Source organism: Rhinolophus hipposideros (genome assembly GCF_964194185.1).
Source record: "Rhinolophus hipposideros genome assembly, chromosome: 3".
Classification (NCBI taxonomy): domain Eukaryota; kingdom Metazoa; phylum Chordata; class Mammalia; order Chiroptera; family Rhinolophidae; genus Rhinolophus; species Rhinolophus hipposideros.
The window spans coordinates 90,672,615-90,690,387 of record NC_138049.1 but is presented as its reverse complement, the minus strand read 5'-3'; the positions used below and the strand labels follow the sequence as shown (position 1 = coordinate 90,690,387).

Genomic DNA, 17,773 nt, shown 5'->3' with positions numbered 1-17,773 from the left:
TCCTGTGTAAGCAGATTTTTACAATAATTTATACAACTATATGTTCACTTTATCCAAAACACCACGTCTTCCAAGATATCCTATATCATTTAGGATTGTCTGTGACTACTCTTTCTAAAAGTGTCTTTTTAAATTCTAACCACATTTCAATTATAACTCTTTGAAAACTCCCTGTCCTCTTATTTTCCATGTTATGTTCTTAAATATGAGTACGTATTCCTCAATGTGGGGTCTTTATGTCTGCATCCACCTATCCTATCCATTCACTCATTCAATAAAAATGTATCAAGTGTCTTTGACAATCTCTGTGCCAGGTCCTATGGATATTTGATAATCTAAACACACATAATGGTTCCTGCATCAAATATCATTTTCTACCTGAAGTCTTCCTTGGCCACTTTAAGAAACATTATTTTAATCTCTATTACCTTCTCACATTTTTATGTATAACTCACATGGCATTTTCGGCATTCTCTCATCAAGGGAATTTTTCTAAATAATATCTCCTTAGTGGTGATTGATATCAGAACCATATTGGAGAGGATATTTCCTAAACAAACCCTTCAAGCCCACAATCTCAATTTTTGTCATTTTATTTGTCAAAGTAAAAATTGCACTAGACGAAATTAAGCAGTCAAAGAAGACTTTATTGAAGACTGTTGCAATAGTGGGGAAAGGCTGAACTCAAGTCTAATGAAACCAAAGGTGGAAGGGTTTTTAAGCTCTGGTGTATGCAAGGGAAAAAGCACTGGAGGATAATAGAGGTAGGAACGTGATCATGGCCTACCTTGAGCACTGAGTTATCCCTGAGTTTGCAAATGCATTTTTCTGTGATTAGGCCATGGTGTTTGATAATTGGTACCCATTGAAGTTATGCTCTTAGCCTGCCCCAAAGACTGAGATATAACTATGCTACGTCCTTTGAAATAATGTACAATTCAAAGGGATGATTCTCAGGTTCTTGAGAAAGAACGTTTCTTGTGTTGTAAAACTGACCAGAAGGTGGGAGAAAATTTACATATATTTCAAAGATACAGAGAGAAAAACTTACAATTGCAAATTTGCTACAGAAATTCAATAAGAAAAGTGAAGTGATGGGCATATAGTCAGGAAGAAATCTGTCTGAAGATTAGTTAAAACTGAGGAAAACTTTAAGACTGTCCTGATATATTTCTTCAGTTGACCGTTATACCATTCTTGGAATCAGCAAGAAAATCAGAACAGCCATTTCAATACAACACAGCCAACAGCCACATTCTGTGTCCAAAGTATGTGTAAGAGTTAAAGAAAATTGGTTATTAGCACATGTCTTTTTACTCCTTCTAAATATTTTGAATCTTAAAACTCCTATGAGAAAGTAGAGGGACAGTGACTGGAGAAGGGGAAGGGTTTGGGGTGAGGGAAAAGGAGGCAGAACATTATTTGTATGGAAATTTCCACAAAAGAAAATTTAAAACAGTTTTATAGCCAGCTTCACTTCATATACTTCTCCATGTGAAATTAAAATGGGCTTTTATTCAGAAATGTTCATCTTCTAAAGCACTACAAGATGAGACAGAAGAACAACTGAGAAAGTAGAAAAAAGACAAACACTGACTGAGTTTCTTTTTACTTAATTTAACTATTGACAAACCAATATGCAAGACTGAATTCTAATTACTATATCTGAAAGGTTCTTTTTATGCTTTTCTTTTGCCCATATCTCCTCCAAAGAAAGAACTAGATTACTCAGCATCTTTTTACTTCTACTTGAGTATGTTTTATCAGTAATGTCAAGGGATCTCGAAAAGTCTGGTCCAAGTTCACTAAAAAATTAAAGGACCATGATTTTCAATATTTAAATAGTAAGAGCTAGATTCAAATAGTAAGAGCTTCAAAATTCAATAGTAAGAACAGTTTTAGGCTACAGTTAGCACATTTTTCTGTGCATTATGATCAACTGGAGGGCAGATTAGGTACAGATCGTTGGGCCCCACCTCAATGAGTTATTGATTGAGAAAGTCCAAACCCCAAGAATTTCCATGTTTAACAAGTTCTCAGGTGGTGCGAAGACTGATGTTTCAAGAACCACATTTTGCTCTTGGAAACTTTACTGATTCTTTTTATGTAATGGTCAGCAAATGTTTTCTGTGAAGGGCAAATATATCAGGCCTTGCCAAGCAAGATGCAAAATTAAGGATGTTATATATAGACTTAAATAGAAGAGAGAAAACAATTTTCCAGAGAATTTTAACAAAAAATAATAAATAATCATACTGGTTGTGCAAGTCCTGAATTGCTGGGACAAGATCACCTCACCTATTATTGAGCTTCCTAATGGGATTTTATTTGAATAAAGAATTGCATAGATAAAAAAGTCTCTCTTAGACTTTGTCATTTCCCCCTTTGCTGTGCCATGAAGTGCTTTTAATTGCCCTACTGAGAGAACTATTAAACAGTGTCGTTTCAAATTGTCATTTCACAGGAATCGGTAAAATGAATACAGAAAATCATCAGGCAAGCCAAAATTAGAAGTCTTCACCTTTGTAAAGGAGAAAACATGCACTCTCTTTTAAGAAAACAATTAAGAGTAAATATATAGAAATTTTGATGTGGCACAAAAGGATATATGAAGATAGTCCTGATTATCATATTAAAGCTGGCAATACTGTCACATACATACATTTAGAGAAGAAGCAGAGCAACTCAGATAAGTAACATGAATCTCTGGGTGTCTAAATGGTCATAATGAGATTATAAGCATAATTAAAGTCTGTTCCCTTGCTTAATTAATATGTTCATCCATCTGAAATACAAAGAAATTGAGAAATCAATGAATAGACACAATAGACTGCAAATCATTTTTATTTACATAAACAGTGGTATTTGGCATTTAAAGGTGCATATTTCCATTAAACATTAAAAACATTCTTTTTTTACCTACTCTTGAGTCAATAAGATGCATCTCTGTTCCATACTTTGATGTTCAGTAGTACTTCTGTTATCCAGAGTTTATATGCAACACTGACTTCTCCATTTAATGCAGTATCCGTAATCATACTCATCATCATCACAAAATGTTTTACATATTCCTTTCACTTTTTGGCATCTCTCAAATCTATACTTTGGTTCAAAGTTACTTTTGGCTGCAATCAATAAAGAAAAAGTCGTCAATCCAGGTTTTCATTTGAGGATCTTCTTACTAAGTGGAGGAAAAAAATCTGTCCTAGACATGAGATCATGTGTGTGAGATGGAGATTCTAGGGTAACAGATTGTTTTAAAACACAATTTATCAGTTGTTTTAGAAAGTGACCAAGCCATAAACATTTTATTTACACAAAATAGGTTTGTCATATTAACATCTTACATCAGTACTAAACTTCAGCTGACTACTGGGGCCGTTTGCCAGCCTAATTTTTTTGTTACTTTATTAAGATCAGATTTACTCTCCCATGTTTTCATTAAGACGATGTTTACAGATATTTAAATACATATAATTTTCATGTTCATGTTGTCTCAGTTTTTTAAATCTACTGTTATTATCTTTACACAGAATCATTTGTTCAATGCTTTCTTCATCATTCCAGATCTCACTCCTCTTAATGCAATATTCCTTTATTATACTAGAGCAAACGGATAGGTCCCTTTCGCCAGTCTACAACTTCTGAATGAGCAATATGCATAATTTAGTACCTAATCGTATGTATTTTTCTTAAACACGAGTTATGATACTTTTATTCTTGCAGCCAAAATGTAAACCCCTATATGACAGTTATGATTTCTTCTGATTCTTTGCTCTGTCCTACCCAGTATAGCCCAATAATTATAACAATGTAGTCGTGAAAATACTTACTGATAGAGTAATTTTCTGAGGAAACAAAACCACTTTAGACATACACGTAGAAACAGTTTTGTGTACATTAAGTATTTGGTAAAAAGGGAGCCACATGATAATCTTTTAGTTAGTTGTGAATCTTCTAGGACAATGCAAAGAAGTGTGTTCTGAGATTCCAAACTCACAACTTCGTGTTAACACATTAAACTACAGTAAATGGAAGCAAATATTTTGCTTATTTTACGATTTTATTTTTCTTGATGATTCAATTGTACTGCAACTAGTCTTTAAATAAAAATAAAAGAGACTATGAAGTCAGGATTATTTTTTTCTCCAAATTTCATCATAGTACTTACTTATCTTGGGTAAGTCACTCCACTTATCTACATGACAGACTATAATAAACATAGCTATTACAAATATATTTGGAATATTAAACTTTATGTGTCAGGAACATAAAGAAAATAATTTTATTAAAATTTAGATAATGAATTAAACTGAATTTAGATTAAAATTGTGCAATGTTAACATAGAATCTAATTTCCTGTCTACAATCTAATTGGAATTCAAAATGGTTTTATTTCAATTCCACATGTCAGGTGTTTATTTGAGTGCCTAATATTCTCTGAGCATTAGGTTGAGAACTGGACAGAAACTTCAAATGTGTAGAATGTAGAGAAGATTTCAAGTGCACTTACTTTAAGTAGGAAAGAGAACTAAGTTAAGCTTAAAGTGCAAGAAATTGTCAGGTAGGTTTTGACATGTGACTATATGTAACTGCTTTGAGAATGGAAAGCTAATTCATGATGACAGAATCCCTGGCCACTGGTGAATTTTGGCAAAATCTAAAATTATTTCATGCCATACTTGACATAATTTAAAGTAGGGAAGAGGGTGATGCATGATTTCATTTCACTTTTTTAAAAAACTTTTGTTGGGTGGGTACTTTTAAAGCTAATTAACATTCCTGAGACCCTAATATTTTGTCAACCCACCGAAGACTTGTTGACTTTTAAGATACGTTTAATTCAGAAAAGAGAAATATAGATTTATAATGATCATTGCTAACATTTAAAATATACTAATGTTATTTTTACTTTCAAATTATTTCAAAGAGTAGAAATGTTTTAAATCATGAAATCTATAGAACTATATGATCCAGAAACAAAAAGCATGCTTTGCAAAATTGGTTCTATCACTACTTAGTTATTTGCAAATAATATATCACCTTAGAACCACAGCTATGTCATGTGAAAATTTCAAATAGAAATTTGTTCTCACAAGACACAGAAAATGTATTGACTACCTGAAAATATTACTAATTTTATTTGACATTTCCATTTTCATTTTTAAATTTCTGTGACAATGAGTGCTTAATTATAAACCAGTGGTTCTAAACCAGGGGTTCTAAACCAGGCCCCTCAAAGAGGACTGGCCATGGAAGTAGATATTTTCTATTGTCACAATTAGTGGAGAGGTGCTATTGGCATTTGGTGAGTAAAAATTAGGGATACTGAGAAACATCCTGCAACTAATGATATCATCTCATCATATAAGCTAATAATATAGTGACATAATTATAATGATACAAAGCAGAAGGCAGCTCCCACAACAAAGAATTGTCTGGACCAAAATATCAATAGTGCAGAGGTTGAGAAACTCTATTTAAATGAATATTGTAAAATACTTTTGAAGATATTTACAATACAAGGGAATACATTAAGTAGTCAAAGTCTATATTCTGTTAACTCCTTTGCTGCGATGTTCAGCTATCTCCAAATGAGTATTTCCATTTACGAGATTTTTCTCCATTTAGAAGATTTTTAAATATGTTCTCCTGTAACTTGCACTATCAACAACAAAGATGTTTTGTATGCCATATCGTGTAATTTTTTGTAATAAAATTTTTATATCATCAATGCCATTAAATTCTGTGATACGGTAATAAATTTACCATTATATTGAATTTTAGCAAAAAATACTCAAAACATACTAAGTGGTATCAATTAAAGTATAGATAAATTAGAATTATAGGAAGGTATTCTATAATTCTAATTTATCTATACTTTAATTGATACCACTTAGTATGTTTTGAGTATTTTTTGCTAAAATTCAATATAATGGTAAATTTATTACCGTATCACAAAAATAAAAATAATGTCAAAGCTGCTCAAAATGCTATTAAATGCATACAATAATCAAAATATCAACTTTCTATTTTTTTTGTGGATTTTTGACACATTTTGAAAAAAAATCAAATCAACACAGTGAAAGGATTAAAATACGTGAAAGATCATGTATGTACTAAGGCTTCAATGTATGTTTAGCAAATAATTGTTTCATAATGGAAACTTATGTTTATTAAAACAAAACCCTAAAAATTAAACTATCTCTTATGATGAAAATATATCTAGAAACTTTATCAAAATAGAAAAAAAAATCCTTCCTCATGCGTATCCCTGTAAAAGATAATAGTATGAACATACATCCTTAGATCTCATATCTACATTTAGAAAATGAAATGCAATGCCACAGTGCAAATACCAAGCGAGTAGCTGGGGTCTGGAAATTCTTTGACTTCTCATCTCCTGAGTCCATGTCTGATCCAAACGTATCCACACAACACATTCCATTTTTCTTTAGTTAAATAACCAAAAAATTATTCAATTTCATTTTGGGAGTAAGGGAAGTTAGTAGCTGTTTTTATTACTATGTTGTGGTATTGATGATTTTAAAAACTCTGAATTAATATAAATTACTAAATTGTATTCCTAAACTAATAAAGAAGTAGATTTTGCATTTTTGAATAGAAATTGTGTGATACAGAGGTATGGTTGAGAAAAATACTGTGGACCTTCACAGGAAATAGTAAGAGGAACTCGGGCAGAGTGGAACTGCAGAGTGAAGATAACTCCTTTCTTTTGCCGTCTGCCTCCTCAGACAGAGTCATTTCCCAGGACTGAGAAGCTGAATTCAGCTATTCTTCTTAGTTTCTGACTTCTTCGTTAAAATATTTAATTATGTATAGCCTCTTTTCCTTAATTAAATTTTTTTCTTCCTTTCTTATCCCCTTTTCTCTTTCCTGATACATATTTTTTCTCCACTAAATTATAGATCAGAATAAAAATTGGACTTTGTTATGATTTTCCTCTGCTCTTCTGTTCTTATGTTCTGGTCATCCTCTCACTTCAGCTCTGTCTCTCTCACGCAAGGGACATATACTCTCAATGTCTAGTCCCACAAGCCCAGTGGATTTATATCTTTTCCTGGGATTATCTGTAGAACAGCACTTAATAATAAAATAACACCACATTTCTATTATAGGCTTGTATCTCAGAAATGTGGTCCTCTTATTTCTTTGACTTAGGGTTTCTCACAACACAACTATGTCAACTCACTCAAGGTACATAGAACTTTGAATTGTTGTTGAAGAACTTCCATAAAACAAATTCTGCTTACTCTGGTACCAAGAGATCAAGAGAAAATGCAATGCAGAGGCACCAGATACACGTGTGATAGAGAACCACTTCTGAATGGTTCAGTATTAAATTTTATTTAATTCTTTGTGTATTACAGACATACACAGGCCTTGAAGGGTGTGCTGAGAAGACTTAATATCACTGGTCCTCTCTTCTTGGACCATGTGCCTCTTTCTTTTCTTCTGTGTTCTTTACTTTTGCAAGCAGCAATGAGTTGCAGGTCTCATGCAGTAAGCAATCCTAATTTCATTTTCATGGCACTCAAGTTTACATCGACCATTACCCTTTTTGCACTCTCTCCTCAAATCCAAGCTACCATATTGGGGATATCTCTTTCTGGCTGTAAAAAGGAAAGAATGACTGAAATTAGCAATCTAGCTATGACACACCCATATTTTAAATGGAGAAAGTTCAGGAAGCAAAAGATCACAGAGTAGGACAAAAGAAACCACCGACCCCCGATTAATGGCTATGAAAATCTTACTGAGGAAAGTTTAAGTAAATGTACTGTCCCTGGTGTAAGGTCAATCCTAGAAATGAGAAAGTTTCTAAGACCTAAGTGACATGTGCCAGCTTGCTGATTTACAAATTACTAGGTAATAAATCAAGAATAGTCCCCAAAGTCAAGAGGAAAAGGGTATTCATAATTTATTTTCTGTCAGGCTCAGTTGCTGCAATCACCTAATTGCATCTGGGTTCCCCCTTTACTGCTTTCACAAACATTATTTAGACTGAATGTTGTGCTTTATGAGTTCTTCTTCAAGATTTCTACTGCAGCTTGGTTTTACTATTCTAAAATGTCGAGAGAGAGGCAATGTTAGGCAATTTGTCTGAATTCTTACAACTACCCTGGATATTTTGGGATTCACTTCCCTGAAGAAATGATCTAACTTAGACACATGTCTAATGAGAGGTGGCATTGATTAAAACAACAAAAAATTAGAATGTCTAGAAGGTGTGGCTTTTGTTGGCCACTGTAGGATTTCTAAAATTACCAGTGCTCCAACCTACATTTTTCCTATTGTAGCTTGGAGACTGACAATCACTTGAATTTTATTATTTATGATAGTTGGAGATACTGGGGAAATTGTGGGATGTTGGTCTGACAGGCTGTAAGAACGATTCCAAGCTAAATATATTTAATTTTATATTTCACATTATATGTTGGCCCATTTGTTTTCAGAAAGAAGTCCTTTGAAGAAAGGAGTGCTTTCAGAAAGGAGTCTTTGAACCACCTGGGGCGTAAGGGCATCGACAACCCTCCCTGCCACACACACACACACACACACACACACAAAGTTGAAAATCTGCATATAACTTTTGACTCTTTCAAAACTCAACTACTAATAATTACTATTGACCAGAAGCCTTACCAATAACATAAATAGTGCACTAACACATATTTTGGATGTTATCTGTATTATATACTATATTCTTACAATAAAATAAGCTAGAAAAAAACTTATTACAAAAATCATTAGGAAGAGAGAATGCATTTACAGTATTTATTGAAAAAAATTAATGTATGAGTGGACCACACAGTTGAAACCTTGTTGTTCAAGGGTCAACTGTATGCTCCTTATTAAGCTCTATGCCATTTTCTAGAGCAGGGTGTCTCATGTAGACACTATTGACCTTTTGGGTTGAACAGGGTTTTTTTTTTTTTTTTTTTCTGTGGGATGCTATTCTGTTCACTGAAGGATGTTTCTAAACATCCTCCTGGCCTTCACCCACCCACTATGCCAGTAGTACCAGTTGTGACAACCTAAAATGTCTTCAGACACTGCTTAGTGTTTCCTTGGGAATGAAGCTGCCTGTCATTGAAAACCACTGTCCTAGTGATGCCGTGATAAACCGAACATATTGCCTCTAACCTCAGATACATTGCTCAAAACAACCTTCTCTGAAGTCTCTGCTGATAATTTTCAAGAAAGTAATCTCTCTTTCCATTGCTCTCACAAAGCACTTCATGTGCAACATTCATATTGTATACTAGGGAATATCTTTAAACAAATATAAAGTCCTACTTAACATATAAGCTAGAAATGAGCAAGATATTAAAAAATAATTTCATTTCATAATTTGTTTTTAATTTTACTCATGTACTATTTTATCCCTTTGGCTACTATTCACCTCCTTTGAAACAGGGAAAAATTCAAGACTACCCTCTCACCACAAAACTATACTATCTATTCTACAATCAAAGTACATGTCAGATTTAAAGAAAAGTGATTATTGGTAATAGTGCATTTTTTAATTTGGCAGATAAAGTGAAACAATAGATGAGAATGAAACAATATCACATTTCTAAACATCCATTGCATATATGAACTCTAGAAAATGAACTGGGAAGCTAAATGACTTCACTGGAAATTTTTCTGCATAGAAAACTAAAGACTTTTATCTAGACATTTTTTCATCTGTAACAGTCTTAGTGGAATGAATTTTTCTACTTCAATTTTGTGTTAGAACTTTCACCACCTGAATACACACATAAACACAGACAGACAGACACACACACACACACACACACACACACGAGGTGTGACAATTAATGGTGCGAACTTGTTGCTAACCTTTTTGGTATCAGAGGGATTATTCATTATGAATTTGTAACAACTGAACAAATGGTTAACTAAGTGTACTATTTGAAAGTGCTGACAAGGCTGCATGAAAAAGTTAGATAATCTGAACCTTTTGCAAACAATTCATGGCTCTTCCATCACGACAATGCAGCAGCTCATACGGCACTGTCTGTACGGGAGTTTTTAGCCAGTAAACAAATAACTGTGTTGGAACATATTCCCTACTCACCTGATCTGGCTCCTGGTGACTTTTTCTTTACCAGAAGGTAAAGGAAATATTGAAAGGAAGGCATTTTGATGACATTCAGGACCTCAGGGTAATACAACAACAGCTCTGATGGCCATTCCAGAAAAAGAGTTCCAAAATTGCTTTGAAGTAGGTACTGACGTAGGTGCATAGCTTCCCAAGGGGAGTACTTCGAAGGTGACCGTAGTGATATTCAGCAATGAGGTATGTAGCGCTTTTTCTAGGATGTGTTTGCGAACTTAATTGTCATACCTTGAACTGTGTGTGTGTGTGTGTGTGTGTGTGTGTGTGTGTGTATGTATGTATGAGGAACTCTAAAAGAGTTATATAAATGTCACTTAAGTTTACTTAGTTCAACTGCATATGTTGGTGAACTAACTATAAGATTAAACACAAGATTCAAGATTCTTATTGATTTACTATTTTCTAAAATGTTTATATTCCATACCACACGTATTTAATTTTGCAGAGAAAATATATATTTTGACATCTTTCTTTTATGTAGAGATCTTTTTTGTTCAAAATGGTAGGATTTCTTTTAAAATTTTGCACATGTGTCATTAACAGGGACAATGACCTCATTTTGAAAATATAAGAAAATATATATACAAAAAGATAACACTGATGTTGTAATCTACATCACTCTCTGCCCCAACTGGTTTATAAAATAAGTCTGCAGGACACATGACTTTTAAATTTGTTGCTAAATCCTTGAATAACTTCAGTTATTAGTAGGGGCACCTGATATGACTGTTGTAAGGAAAAAATAACTTAATGAAACATAAAAACACTGGGCACAGTGATTTATTAATGTTAGCTATGGTTGAAATTAAAAGAAGAAAAGGATTTATCACATGTTAATATATGTTTTTTTTTAGTGGGGGGGGGGGCTCTTTCTAGATCTAGAAAAAAATCCAGAGATAGTTTTCCAATAATTTTTGAATAGAGGAAGAGGAAGTTATTTTCTTAGTTAGATTAATAACTGTATTACTTTGTCACTTCATTGATACTTGGTCCCTAGTTAGAAATTTATCCAGCCTTTAATGATAATTTATCAGTTTGTTATGTGTAAATTTTTAGATTGCCATCATGGACTTTATAATAATCACAAAGAAAGATAAGTTAATTTAGTCTCCTAGGACTCTATATGACTTCAGTGGGCCTAAAAAAATCATTCAGAAACTAAAAAGGAATATTTTCCTGAGGGTTAATATATTTGTGCCTTATTTTAGTGCCAGTATCATAAATTGGGTAGACTTGAGCTTGTCCTTAAGCTCTTTAAGGAGAAGGGAGTAGACTCAACGATCACTCCATCTCCAAAACTTATTCTATTTCTATGCAATTAATACTTACACATCAATTCAGAAGAAGAGAATGTGTTATATACCTGGTGTGAAGAGGTAATCCTTGAGGGGGAAAAATTCTCATGAAAAATACAGCTCATGTACAAGGTATTGCACTCAACATTAGTGTGATCTGTGGCAGTCAGACAGAAGAGTAGTGACTAACACTATTTAAAGAAAGGCCAAGAAGGGACATGATTTGCCAATTGTTACCAAGGACAGAATATTAAGAAAGGTTTCCTACTTATTAGGAGCAGTATACTGGCATAGGTTAAAAAGAAGGAAAAGGTAAATAGATCATTCCCTGAAACAGAACCTTCTACCAGTTGATTATGCTAAAGAATGTTTTTTTCAGCAAGAATAAATTTTAACTAATTATTTCAGGATGAAAGTAATGAGACTAATCTATTGACCTTATTTTTTTTTTTAACTTTTCATCTTGGAATCATATTAAATTTACGGAAAAGTTGCAAAGATAATAGAGGCCAACGTTCCCTTATGGTAACATCTCAACCCTGTTATATTTATCAAAACTCAGAAATTATTATTGGTATAATACTATTAACTAAACTACACACTTTATTCACATTTCCCCAGTTTTCCCACTAGTGTCTTTTTTTCTCTTCCTTTTCCAGGGTCCAATCCAGAGTATCATGTTGCATTTAGTATAAAAATCTTTAATCCTCATGTTTTTATCATATTTTTAACAAGAAACAACTGGTGTCTTGTCAAATTCATTAGCACAAATATGCTCATAAATATTTCTATGTTACCTGGTAAAATTGTGACCCAAAAGAGCAGAATAAAGAAAAAAAGATGAATCTTCATGGTAGAGAATTCCTTAGGAATAAAATGTCAAAAGATCTTTTTCCAGTCTGGTTTTTCAAATAAGGAAACAGAGAACGCTTTTTATTTATAGATTCTCCTAGGAAGTGGTTCTAACTACTGAGGCTTATCAATAGCAAGAACATTTGTATGCTTGGTTGAATTGTGCTGTGTTCAAAGAGCATGGTCCCAAAAAAATTATTAATTTTTTTCTCATAAAAGTAACACCTGGTTGCGTTACCTTCAATAATCTCTCATGAAAACAATCTTTAAGGGACTTTTAAAGGATACGTGTTTGGATTGCTAAAACATCATGGTGAAAATGTTGCAAATGTCCTATCTGCTGTTGTATGCTACATATCATGCTACATATGCTAATGCTCTTAATATTAAGCTGTTGAATGTCTGAATCATAGGATTTATAGCTGAAAGTTTCCATTGAGATCACTTTTGTTTACAGATGAAAACAATGAGAACCAGAGATGTTGAATGATTTACTTTAATTCAGATAATGTATAATGAGTTAAATGTAACATGATCAGGAAATTGTGGATTCATTAATGAGTATGGGACATGCTTGACACAATAGGTTTTTAAGTATGACATAATTTTCTTATAATAAATCATCTAATTTCACAATTCTAGGTTCAATGTTTTTAATTCTGTTTATGGAACTGGAAGTGACATCTGATCCAATTTGAATACTGCCCAAGTCTACTATTTCAGATACATGTGGAAGAGCTAGAAGTTTTATACAATATCCAGAAGTTGATGCTGTAGTCAGAGATAACTTATCTTCTACCACAGAGTCAAACAATTTCTAGGACATTGTTCTCAAACATTAGCTACTTCACAATCCTCTGGAGGACTTATTAAAAACAGATTGAAGACCCCAGCCTCAGCATTTCTGATTTAGCAGGTCTAGAATAGAGTTTAAGATTTTGCATTTCTACTAAGATCCCGAAATGCTAATACTACTAAAAGGGGCCACATATTACTCTAAGAAACCTGATTTATTTATTCTATAAAACACCAGAAAAATGAATCACAGAGGCATAGAATCTATGTTTTAGATTAACAAAGAATGTGAGACTTCTTAGAGATTCGCAGTTTAATCCTTTCATGTTACAAATGAGGAAAGTGAAATCAAGAGAGATTACCTTATTTGCTTAATAATTGTTATCCTTTAAAAAATATTTCAAATTATAAAATACAAATAAAAACTTTGGACTTAAATCAAATGTAAGGACTTTGGTTTAGCTGTGCTTTTTTTTTTTTCTGTAGAAAAGAAATGAAATGAGAATTCAGCATCAGCTGATAGGAAGAAAACTACTCAACATATTACTATGTAGCATTTATTCAACAAATATTTATTGCACTCTAAATTTTGCCAAGTTGGAATTTGCTACAAGCTTATGGCATATTGGAGGAATGATCAGAGTTTAAATACTGACCCACAGTGTGACATCAACCAAAATGATGGGGTAAAGACCTCTTAGAACCTGCCCCTCCAAAAAGCAATAGAAAAACTGTTGAAAACTGTCAGACAATTAACTTTTTGAGCACTTTGGAAGTAAACCAAAGACTTGCAACAACTGAGAGAGTACTAATTCAAGAAAAATCACCAAATCTCTTCAGAAAAATTAGCTTTGTAACATTTTAACATACCTTGGTCCCCTCCCTTACTCTTCAGCTCAGCATGAATCTTGAAAAACAATGGTCCAGGGGTGTCTATGGACCATAATAGAGCAGGGGTGTCCAAACTTTTTTCAATGTTTTTCACCAAGAGCCATATGTGGTAAAATACACAAACAGCCGGGCCACTCACTCGAGGTGAAGTACGTATTGCCTCACCTGGTTTATTTAAGTAAACTAAATATATTTTTGGAATTTGCTGCGGGCCAATTAAAAATGGATTGCGGATTGCAGTTGGCCCGCGGGCCACAGTTTGGACACCCCTGCTCTATAGGTAAATATAAAAGACAGTATAATTGTATTTTTGTCTGTGACTCTTTTTTTCTACATGATTTAGAAGACAACTGCATAAAACAATAAGTCTATGTCTGTGGGCACAGAATGTAGAGATGTAATTTGTGACAATAATAGCACAAAGGGGAGGAGGATGGAGGTACAAATTGCAAAACTTTTGTGTAATATTGAAATTAAATTGGTATTAATGCAAATTAGATTCTTAGCTTAATTTTAATTTTTATTGCAATCTCTAGGAAAATAACTATAAAATTCCTAAAAGAATTATTTTTACACCAGAGAAATAAAATGTTGCACAAGAAAATATCTACTTAAGAAAAAGAAAAAAGTAATAAGGCAATAATAGAGAAATAGAGGAACAGAAAAGACATGAAACATTTAGAAAACCAATAGCAAAATAGCAGAAATAATTACTTCTTTTCAGTAATTAGACTAAATATAAATGGATTGTTTTTACAATTAAAAGGCAGAGATTAGTAGAACAAATTAAAAAATAAATGACCCAAGACTCACTTAAGATTCAAAGACACAAATAAGTTGAATGCAAATGAACATAAAAAGCTAGTCCATGCAAATAATAACTAAAAGAGAACGACAGTGATTGCACTAATATTAGACAAAATAAACTTAAAGGTGAAAATTGTTACTAAAGACAAAGAAGGCCATTATATAATGAAAAAATGGTTAATCCATCAAGAAGAAATAATAATTATAAACTTTATGCACCTAACATAAGGGCCCCAAAATGCATGAAGTAAAATATGACGGAATTGAAGGAAGAAAGAGACAATTCAAAAATAATAGTTTGAGATATTACTATCTGACTTTTGATAATGCATACAACAATTAGAAAGGTCAGCAAGGAAACAGAAATATTAAACAACACTTTAAACTAAGTAGACCTATTAACTCACTAACTAGGTCTATTAACTAACTAATATGTAGAACCCTCAATCCATCTGAAGCAGAACACATGCTCTCATGTTAACATTAAATATTCTCAAGGATAGCCATATATCAGGAATAAAACAAGTATCAATCTATTTAAATAAATGAAATAATACAAATTATGTTCTTTAACTACAATGGAATAAAATTAGAAATCAATAACAGAAGTAAATTTGGAAAATTCACAGATATGTGAAAAGTAAACAACACATTCCTAAATACGCAGTGGTTGAAAAAACAGTAAAAATAAAAATTAGAATATACTTTGGATTAATGAGAACAAAAATAAAACAAACCAGAGCTTATGGGATACAGTGAATGCATATGGAAGTGTAAGAAACCCCAAATAGGCAAACAATCTTAAAAAAGAAAAACAAAGACAACTTACATTTCTGATTTTAAAACTTAGTACCAAGCCACAGTAATCAAGACAGTGTCGTACTGGCATAAGAAGAGGCACATAAATCAATATATTAGAATTGAGAGTCTAGAAAAACAACCACTCATACATCTATGTTCAATTGATTTTTTGACAAAAGTGCCAAGATAATTTTATAGGGAAAAAATACTCCTCTCAAAAAATAGTCTTGAGACAACTAGATATGGTTAAAAAGTGGAAACAACCCAACTATCCATCACCTGATGAATGGGTAAACAAATATGGTATATCCATACAGTAGAATATTATTCAGCCATAAAAAGAATAAGTTACTGATACATACTACAGTATAAATATATCTTGAAAGTATTAAGTGGAATAAAATAAATCAGACACATAAGCCCATCTATTGTATGAGTTTATTTATATAAAAAATCCTCAATAGTCAATTCCATAGAGACAATAAATTAATAGACAGGAAATGAGGGGAAGAGGGATTGGAGAATAAATACTAAGATAAGGGGTTTTTGCCATTATGGAAATGTTCTAGAATTAGGTAGTGGTGATGCTTGTACAACATTGTAAATATACTAAAATCCTCCTGAATTGAATACCTTAAAATGATAAATTTTATGTTATATGAAATACATCCAAATTTTAAAAGAAGAATAAACATTATGGGGAAAAACACATCAATCTAACAAGAAAATTTAAATACAAAATGCTTAATTTTATGCCTTCCCTGTTCACAGAATTTCTTTCAGAATAAAAGGGAATATAAGAACATACTATAGTAAAGGTTCTCTGTGCTTTTGCTGCACATGGCAGTAGTAAGAATCTTCTTTTACTTTTATGAGCACCTTGAGGACAGTTTTAAAATCTTTAGTAGATTAGAGTCAGGGCATTTGGGGGGGTAGTTTCTATTAATTTTGTTTTCTTTGGATGGGGCATATTTTCAAGTTTCTTTATGTGCCTTCAAATTTTTTTTTGAAAATTCCGCATTTGAATTTAATAATGTGGTATCTCTTGAAATCATATTCTTTCCCTTCCACAAGGTTTGTTGATTTTGTTATTATTTTTGTTTATGTAAGCTGTCGCTGCAAAAAACTAACGGCTTTCCCAGGTCTTTTCTGTGCCTTTCCCTGGGCATGCATAATCACTTTCTAATGTTTCCCCCCAAATATGCAGTTGCTTTGAATGGCTTAGCCTTTAATATCTGGCTCTAAAAAAGGAAAATAAAATAAAGAGGGAGGAAGGGGGTCAACACTTTAAATTCACTGGAAATCACTTCAGCTGGAAGGGGAGGTGCTTGTAACGATGTGGGGAGGCATAATAATAATAGCCACTCTCCTCTTAGTGCACAACTTGGTGACTGGAAGCATCTAAAATAGATACAGCAGACAGATTCTGCCAGTGCAATTGTTGTCAAGGTGGGGAGAGAGATCCCTGGTGCTTTCTCATCCCCATTATAGCAGAATTCTCTCTTCATTTAGCTTTGTATGCCAATTTTTTAATGTAATATTTTCCACATATGTGTTCATATGAGTATTGAATATTCTTTCACTCTGCAGTTTCCTTTTGTTTTTTTGTTTTTGTAATTGCTTTGGTATTTTGGCACATTTATATCCTTATTTAAATGGTCATTATTTTATTCCATTCTTTGGTTTTCCTTTTAGAAAAATCCAGTTACAGATATATTGAATCCCCATTGCCTGTGTTTATACATATTACTTTATTTTGAATATTAAATTTTTTTCTTTCAGTATGCTTCATACTTCCTTTATTCATATCTGTCCTTTATTCACATGCTACCCATTCAGTCTTTTACTTTTTTATTTGTTCTAATTTTTACTTCATTTCTGAATTTAAAATATTTATGTCTGAGATAGGACAGTTCACATTTTATATCTACCTATATCTAAGCAATCTAATTTCTGAGATTTTTAAATTTCTTATTTGTTCTTTTTAAATAAAAATATTAATCATTTTATCAAATTACTATAACTTTATGCTGATATATTGGTTGTAATTTTCATGTACTTTGTGACAGTATTTTTTCTATCATTTATTAGAATGATAAGCTCATGTTTATGTCTTTTCTTTGGTAGATTTCAATCATATTTGATTATATAAAGTTTGATCCCAAATTAGGAAGATTGGCTA

General features: G+C 32.5%; 1 protein-coding gene across 2 annotated transcripts; it reads right to left on the bottom strand.

The window, feature by feature from the left end:
- Nucleotides 1-2,991: 2,991 nt before the first annotated feature.
- LOC308496066 (beta-defensin 110) lies at nucleotides 2,992-12,297 on the bottom strand (the record flags this gene model as incomplete). 2 transcript variants are annotated; one of them, XM_081044682.1, is made up of 2 exons in its annotated part: nucleotides 2,992-3,125; nucleotides 12,243-12,297. In XM_081044682.1, the coding sequence occupies 2 exons, from the start codon at nucleotides 12,295-12,297 to the stop codon at nucleotides 2,992-2,994; spliced, it is 189 nt and encodes a 62-aa protein (XP_080900808.1). The 2 variants fall into 2 exon arrangements, with proteins under 2 accessions (XP_080900808.1, XP_080900807.1); XM_081044681.1 differs by lacking the exon at nucleotides 2,992-3,125 and adding an exon at nucleotides 7,486-7,634.
- Nucleotides 12,298-17,773: the final 5,476 nt, after the last annotated feature.